This window comes from Rhinopithecus bieti, unplaced genomic scaffold (assembly GCF_001698545.2).
Source record: "Rhinopithecus bieti isolate Rb0 unplaced genomic scaffold, ASM169854v2 scaffold_19652, whole genome shotgun sequence".
NCBI lineage: Eukaryota > Metazoa > Chordata > Mammalia > Primates > Cercopithecidae > Rhinopithecus > Rhinopithecus bieti.
This window is the reverse complement of record NW_016809913.1, coordinates 3,159,113-3,167,517: the sequence shown is the minus strand read 5'-3', so window position 1 is coordinate 3,167,517 and position 8,405 is coordinate 3,159,113. Positions and strand designations below refer to the sequence as shown.

The following is an 8,405-nucleotide window of genomic DNA, read 5'->3' as shown; positions in this document are numbered from 1 at the left end:
GATACGCGGGTTTTTTTTTTTGGCTGGCCCCTTTTCCCTTTGTGCCTGAGACCTAAAAAAGTTTTTTTTTTTTTTTTTTTTTTGAGAAGGAGTCTTGCTCTGTCGCCCAGACTGGTGTGCAGTGGCACAATCTCAGCTCACTGCAACCTCTGCCTCCCAGGTTCAAGCAATTCTCCAGCCTCAGCCTCTCGAGTAGCTGGGATTACAGGCACGCACCACCATACCTGGCTAATTTTGTATTTTAGTAGAGATGGGGTTTCACCATGTTGGTCAGGCTGGTCTCAAACTCCTGACCTCAGGTGATCTACCAGCCTCAGCCTCCCAGACTGCTGGGATTACAGGCATGAGTCACCGCACCTGGCCAGAGGGTCCTTAATGAACTCCAGGACAAGAGAGCACAGACCCCTGGAATCCTAGGCCTGTGTGCTTCACCTATGAGAGAGAAAGGGAAATGGTTTCATTCCTTTGAAACCATATTCAAATGACTTTCTCAATAATCATATTATATCAAAGTCGCAAACTACCACTATTTGAACAAGCCTTTTAGTCTTCCAATTCCAAATTCCTGGGAGAAGAAATCTGATAAGCCCAGTCCAGCCTCTGTATTGTTCCAGGCCTGGTCCAGTTGCTATGGTTAAGCAGGGGCAGGATCACAGCAGTAAATGGGGCTGCAACTGGGGTTGGGTGAAGATAGGTGGGGTAGTTCTCGTAGAAGCAGGGCTTAGGCTGAGCAAGCACTGAAAATCTATCTATTACAATATCAAAACTAACCTGTGAGAGAAGTAGAATGTTTTACGTAAAGGGTGTGTGTGGGATGGAGCGGGCTAAGCAGAATGTCCCAAGAGGAAGGAACAGTAGGTGTTGGGAGAATTGCAAATAGTTTTGCATGGAAAGAGCTCAGACAGCAGTCATAGTAAAGAACTTAAGACTTTTTTTTTTTTTTTCTGAGGGTAGTAGACAGGACTCCAAGTCAGACTGATTAGATTTGTAATTAGAAAATCATTCTGGCTGCAGGCCGGGCGCGGTGGCTCATGCCTGTAATCCTAGCACTTTGGGAGGCCGAGGCAGGCGGATCACGAGGTCAGGAGATTGAGACCATCCTGGCCAATATGGTGAAACCCTGTCTCTACTAAAAATACAAAAATTAGCTAGACATGGTGGCAGGTGCCTGTAGTCCCAGCTACTCAGGAGGCTGAGGCAGGAGAATGGCGTCAACCTGGGAGATGGAGGTCACAGTGAGCCGGCATCATGCCACTGCACTCCAGCCTGGGCAACAGAGCGAGACTCCATCTAAAAAAAAAAAATATCACTCTGGTTGCAATGAGAGGGTCAATCGGAGAGCACCCGATCAAGGCCAGCTAGATACGTGTCTAGGTGGGAGATGAAGGTGGCCCAGGCTGCTGAGGGACATGTTCTCTCAGAGTGACAGCAGAAGGGACCAAGCCAGCTTTGGCCTAAGTTGCCATGAGCATCCTCATCAGAGGAGCATCCCCAGGCACACCTGCTCCCCACCCAAATGCCAATCTTTGACATCTGAGGACAACGATTTCCTAGAACCTTGCTTCTTAGAGTGTATTCCACTGACTAGCAGCATCTTATCACCTGAGAGCGTGTTAGGAATGCAGAGTTTTGGGCCCCATTCCAAACCTACTGCATATGCCTCTGCATTTTAACAAGAGCCTCAGGAGATTTTGTATGCATTAGAAGGTGAAAAGCACTGTCTGAGGCCATTGCAGAACTCCTGTGCAGTTCACCCGATCCTTTTCCGGGGCTCTGGGGTTATCCCTGTCAGAGGCTTCCTGTTTGCTCGGGTTAGCCCACAAGGCTCTGACACAGTCCTCCCTGGATGCCCCTGAGCTGAGCTGTGGGGTGTGTGCAGGCGCTGAATACATGCACCCCACATGCAATGCCCAGCTAGCTTTCCGCCACCAGACGCAGCCTCCCACCCACCCCATCTCACTGCTGTGTGTGTGTCCTATGCACTTCTCTCGGCAGGAGATAGTGGACTGGTTCAATGCCCTGCGTGCAGCCCGTCTGCAGTATCTAAAAATGGCTTTTCCTGAACTCCCGGAGTCTGAGGTGAGCTAAATGTGGACCCCAATTTCTGAATCTCCTCTCGGCCATCTCCTTCTTTCCCTGTCTGTTGACCTCGAAGACACTCAGAAGCCAGACTAGGACTGGGCATGGTGGCTCATGCCTGTAATCCCAGCACTTTGGGAGGCCGAGGCGGGAGGATCACGAGGTCAGGAGATCGAGACCACCCTGGCTAGCATGGTGAAACCCCGTCTCTACTAAAAATACAAAAAAATTGGCTGGATGTGGTGGCGGGCACCTGTAATTCCAGCTACTTGGGAGGCTGAGGCAGGAGAATGGCATGAACCCGGGAGGTGGAGCTTGCAGTGAGCCGAGATGGCACCACTACATTCCAGCCTGGGTGACAGAGCAAGACTCTGTCTCAAAAAAAAAAAAAAAAAGAAACCAAAGAAGCCAGACTAGGTTTGTTTGCAGGCAAGACCTCGAGGTTGAGGGCTGGGTAGCTCAGAGGGAAACCCAAGGCATTCTCCAAGGGAGCCTGGGGGATTACAGCCTCACATGTGACAAGGCAGCCTCCCGAAAGCAGGTCAGTTTCTCCCCTTCAGGGGAGTGTCAAGGGGCTCAGCGTTTGGTCATCTCTTTCTGACCCCTTCTCCCTCTAAAATGTACAAATGATCCCTAACATACTGCTTACAGAGTGCTTTGAGCCCGTTTTGTCTTGTGAAATGGCAGCCGGGCAGGGGTGATTATTTCCATTTCACTGATGTGATATACAGTCCCAGGAAGGGCAGGTGAATAACCAAAGGTGCGCTTCCCTTTCTAATATCCCCACTTTGCCCTGTGATGCTCTGGGCTTGGGAAAGCCTGGGATCCTCCCCATTACAATTGTAACAGGAGCAGGTATGCCCTTCGTGGCCAACATGATGGGGAGCCGAGAACTTCATTTTGATTGTCTCCAGACTTCTGGGGCCTTCATTTCCCTATTTCAGACTGGGCCAGGGAGGCCTGCATGGTGTGGGGCAGAGGATGCTGCCTTGAACCAGGAAGCCTGGGCTCTCAGGGATGCTCTATTGCTCACTTTCTGTGTGACCCCTGCAGGTCCTGGCACCTCTCTGAGCTTCTGTTTCCATATTGGTAAGATGGCAGTTAGTCCAGGTCATCTTCAGGGTCCCTTCCGGCTCTGAGATTGTATACTCTGGTCCTCTTCAAGAGGCTCCCCTCTAAGAGGATTTTGTAAGTGATGGGGGTGGAAAACCATTTTAATGCTGGGATTTTCTTAATCTCAACCATTAGAGCTTCCTTTTTTTTTTTTTGAGACGGAGTCTCACTCTGTCGCCCAGGCTGGAGTGCAGTGGCGCAATCTCCGCTCACTGCACGCTCCACTGCCTCCCGGGTTCATGCCATTCTCCTGCCTCAGCCTCCCTAGAAGCTGGGACTACAGGCACCCACCACCACGCCCGGCTAATTTTTTTGTAGTTTTAGTAGAGACGGGGTTTCACCGTGTTCGCCAGGATGGTCTCGATCCCCTGACCTCGTGATCCGCCCGCCTTGGCCTCCCAAAGTGCTGGGATTACAGGCATGAGCCACCGCACCCGGCCTAGAACTTCCTTGAAAGCCTAAATGCTCCTTAATTCCAAGGTTTGTAGGGAGCCAGTTGTCTGGAATAGGGTCCCCTTCAGGCCCAAGGATGTGCTGAGATGACAGCTGTCTGGGAGCAATTCCAGTAAGGCCCGAGTCAGAGCCCTTGTGTCAGTCTGCTGAGTTTGCACCCAGAACCGGTTAATGCTGGCTCCCATGGGCGGGGAGTGGAGGGTGCTGACTGCTGACTATGAGGAGGGAGGACAAAGTGCAGATGCTCAGCCTTATTTAATCTGGGCAAGTTGCCCATCTTTGCTGACATGTGTAAAGGAAATTGCTCTTCGGTCAACATCCTCAATGTTCCCCTGCCTCTCTCATCCACTGTCAGTACCCGATATCCATCCCGTGTCTTTCTTCCCATTTAATGTCTGTGTATGGTGTGAGGTTCTGAGCAATCACCAGGCCTGGCTCAAGCTTTAGGGTCCACATGTTGGAAACCCAGGGTATCCCAGTGGGGTCTGTGGTCCTGTAATAAGTGCATGTGGTCTTTTGGACTTCAGAGAAAGTAGGTATTGTTGCCATGGTGACAGATAATCCAGGCCCAGAGAGGTGAGGTGACTTGCCTAGGTGATAGTAGCTACTTTCTAGGGCTGTTGTGAGACTCCAACGAGCCAAGGCATCTGAAGTACAGGAAGCAGTGCTCCAGCCATGTGATTTTCCTTTTTCTCCCAATGGTTTCCCTAGGCCTCTGCTTGCTCTGTGCTGACTCAAATTCAGAATATTGAGCAGTTCGGGACTCCATCTGTTTTCTCCAAATGGAAGAATTAAAGCATAGTGAATGTATTTTAGGAGGAGGGGAGTAGTACAGTTTATATTTTCTTTCTTACATTTAAAAACATTTTTTATTTTTTGTAGAGATGGTATCTCACTTATGTTGCCCGGGCTGGTCTCGAACTTCTGGCCTCAAGCAATCCTCCTACCTCGGCCTCCCAAAGTGCTGGGACTACAGGTGTGAGCCACTGCATCTGACCTATATTTTCATTTTTGGCTCACAACTTTCCCCCTTTTAAACTTCCTGTAGCTGTTCCCCAGACCTCACTTCCCCTGTGCCTCTGCCCTGGGCCCTGGAGCTCTCTGTTCTTTGAAGCCTAGACTGTTATTTGAAGCTCTAGACTTTCCAGGTTGATGTCTGGGAGCATAGGAGGCCATCATCAACCCCTGGAAACATCTCTGAGTATAGGCTGAGAGGCTGGAAGGGGTTCTGGGGATCACATGATCCAGGTTGTTTATCACACAGGGGAGAGACATAAGGCCTCATGAGACAGAAGGTCTTACAAAGGTAATGCAACTGGTGGAGGCCAGAACTGGAGTTAGAACCAGGTCTCCCGACTTCTGCTTCAGAACTTTCTCTGTCCACTCTGGCATCATTTTCTTTTCTTTCTTTCTTTTTTTTTTTTTGAGACGGAGTCTCCCTCTGTCACCCAGACTGGAGTGCAGTGGCACTATCTCAGCTCACTGCAACCTCTGTCTCCCGGGTTCAAGGGATTCTTTTGCCTCAGCCTACTGAGTAGCTGGGATAACAAGTGCGTGCCACTGTGCCCAGCTAATTTTTGTATTTATAGTAGAGATGGGGTTTCACCACGTTGGCCAGGCTAGTCTCAAACTCCTGGCCACAAGTGATCCACCTGCCTTGGCCTCCCAAAGTGCTGGAATTACAGACATGAGCCACCGCGCCCAGCCTCTGGCGTCATTTTCTTGTTGCTCTGTGTCAGAACTCTGACCAATGACCATGCCTTTCCCAAGGTCCTGCTCAGAGGGCCCTGGCATGTTTACACTTTAGCACCCTAGTGTAGTGGTAGGAGTACAGTCTAGTGTCATCGGCCCTGGGCATGAATCTCAGCTCTTTGCGCTACCAGTGATGTGACTTCAGGAAAATCCCCAGCCCCTTCTCTGTGGCCTGGTTTTTCAGATGTGTAGTGAAGCTGGTGATACCCACCTCTCAGGGTGATTAAGAATTGCAGCCGGAGCCTGACGCAAAGTGGACCCTCAGAACATGTTCCCTGACACCAAGAGGGTCTCTGCAGAGCCTTGCCTATGTCCATACCCTGGGGTTACTGAAGGAGTCCTTAAACCAAAACTTGGCCATGCCACTAAGTTCTGCAAACATCTGGGGTGCTGTCGACTGGCTCTGTGAAATATTAATATTATATCCATTGCACTTTCCAAATATAATACCATGAGCCATAAGCATACATCCTTCCCCATTTCAAACTTCCCCTTTGTCGGGAGCCAGGCGGGAAGCTGGAGCTTTGGGGTGTGAGTTGGGGGTCAGTGTCTGTCTCTCTTCCACAGCTCTTGCCATTCCTCACCAGGAACTACCTCAAACAAGGCTTCATGGAAAAGACTGGGCCAAAGGTACCTTCTACCACTCCCTGAGGAACTTATGTGGCTTAATGTATACAAAAGGTTTAATGTGTTTATGGGATGACTGTTAAGAGAACAGTGAAAGGTGTTAGGCCAAGCTTGTCCAACCAACAGCCCATGGGCCGCATGCTGCCCAGGACAGCTTGGAATGAGGCCCAACACAACTTTCTTTTTTTAATTTTTTTGAGACAGAGTCTTGCACTGTCACCCAGGCGGAGTGCAGTGGTGTGATCTTGGCTCACTGCAACCTCCACCTCCCGGATTCCAGGGATTCTCCTGCCTCAGACTCCTGAGTAGCTGGGATTACAGGTGCCCGCCACCATGACTGGCTAATTTTTGTAATTTTAGTAGAGACGGGGTTTCACCATGTTGGCCAGGCTGGTCTCGAACTCCCGACCTCAAGCGATCTGCCCACCTCAGACTCCCAAAGTGCTGGGATTACAGGCATGAGTCACCATGCCCAGCCAAATTCATGAACTTTCTTAAAACATTATGAGATATTTTTGCGATTTTTTTTTTTTTAAGCTCATCAGCTATCATTAGTTTAGTGTATTTTATGTGTGGCCTAAGACAATTCTTCCAATGTGGCCCAGGGAAGGCAAAAGATTGGATACCCCTGTGTTAGGCAATCGTGAAAGCAAGCCTTGGGCAGGTGGAAAAAGTAGTCAAAGGGTTGTTTTCAGAGAGGCGCAGCCCCTCCGCGTGCTTCTTGTTGCCGGGCTTTCTCTCCCTGACCTAGGTCAGAATTTAGCCAAGGCCAGCACTTTCAGCCTTGCTAAGCAGTAACCACTTCTGATTTTCCCCAACTTCCTTTTTCTCTGGCTTCTTTGTCCACCGCCTGAGAAAGAGGAAAGTGCCTCTTCCAAGTCAAGGCAGCACCTGGAGGCAGCAGGGTGAAGCTGGTAGAGGGTATGATGGGGTTGGAAGGGTAATGGGCAGAACCTTCAATGCCTGAGGGCTCCTGTCCAGGCCCCAGGGAGAAGGACTAGGATGTCTGACTGAGGAGGCTGGGCTGGAGAACCAGTGGGACTGGCCAGTTCCCTTGGTTTGGCCTGGGCTGGCCCCTGATCTCTATCCTCAGAAACTGACTTGGTCATCCATGGTAAGAGGTTCCCTCTTTTGCAGCAGAGAGAACCTTTCAAGAAAAGGTGGTTCGCCCTGGATTGCCATGAGCGGAGGCTGCTCTATTACAAGAACCCACTGGTAAGAGCCACTCCTGCTCCCTCCCCAGGGCTTCCTCAGACAGAACTGGGTAGTGCTTGCCTGAAACTATGTGAAAGCTATGGATAAACACATCTCCCAGAGCCCCAGAGCTAGAGAAACCCTGAGAGGAAAACCTCTACCCCTTGTTTTTGTTGCTCTTGAAGTAATCTCCTGTGGCATGAAGCTTCTTTCTCCTTGCTTTCAGGAAGTCCATTATGAGTATCCAAAATGCTGCCCATGGTAGTTAAATAAGGTGTATTTCTTCCTCTAGTCTCCAGGGCTCACTTCTAACCAAGAGGCCGTGATATGTAGTGGTTAGGAGTGTGGTGGACTCTAGAACCCGGCTGTCTGGGTTCTGGTCTCAGCGCTGCTACTTGTAGTAGTGTTGCCTTGAGCTGAGTACTTAGCTCTCTGTGCCTTAGTTTCCTCCTCTGAAAAACAGGCTTAATAAGAATGCCTTCCCCAGAGGTTGCCATGATGGTTATTTAAGTTACTATAAAGCATTGTAATTCCTGATGCTGATTTTAATAGGTCTCCATAAATGTTAGGTATCACTTATTTATTTTTTTTAGAGACAGAGTCTCTCTCTGTCACCCAGGCTGGAATGCAGTGGCACAATCACAGCTCATTGCAACCTTGAACTTCTGGGCCCAAGTTATCTTCCTGCCTCAGCCTCCTGAGTAGCTCAGAATACAGGCATGCACCACCATGCCCAGCTAATTAAAAAAAAAAAAAAAAAAAAAAGGGCTGGGTGCTCTGGCTCTTGCCTGTAATCCCAGCACTTTGGGAGGCTGAGGCAGGAGGATCACTTGAGCCCAGAAGTTCAAGACCAGCCTGCACAACATAATGAGATCCCATCTCTACAAGAAACTTAAGGCCGGGCATGGTGACTCACGTCTGTAAACCCAGCACTTTGGGAGGCCGAAGCGGGCGGATCACGAGGTCAGGAGTTCAAGACCAGCCTGACTAACATGGTGAAACCCCGTCTCTACTAAAAATACAAAAATTAGTCAGACATGGTGGTGTGTGCCTGTAATCCCAGTTACTCAGGAGGCTGAGGCAGGAGAATCACTTGAAACTGGAGGCAGAGGGTGCAGTGAGCCGAGATCACGCCATTGCACTCCAGCCTGGGTGCAGAGCGAGACTCTGTCTCAAAAAAAAAAAAA

The 8,405-nt window shown here is 49.8% G+C and overlaps 1 protein-coding gene across 4 annotated transcripts in view; it reads left to right on the top strand.

Annotated features, from left to right (window-relative positions):
• Positions 1–8,405, top strand: part of ADAP2 (ArfGAP with dual PH domains 2) — a 39,145-nt gene that overhangs the window by 27,730 nt on the left and 3,010 nt on the right. The window contains exons 7-9 of one of the 4 annotated variants that reach the window (XM_017890930.1): positions 1,996–2,079; positions 5,965–6,027; positions 7,162–7,239. In XM_017890930.1, coding sequence (XP_017746419.1) covers positions 1,996–2,079; positions 5,965–6,027; positions 7,162–7,239 — 225 coding nt within the window. The remainder of the gene's footprint in view (positions 1–1,995; positions 2,080–5,964; positions 6,028–7,161; positions 7,240–8,405) is intronic. The other 3 variants (XM_017890932.1, XM_017890931.1, XM_017890933.1) reach the window with 3 other exon arrangements.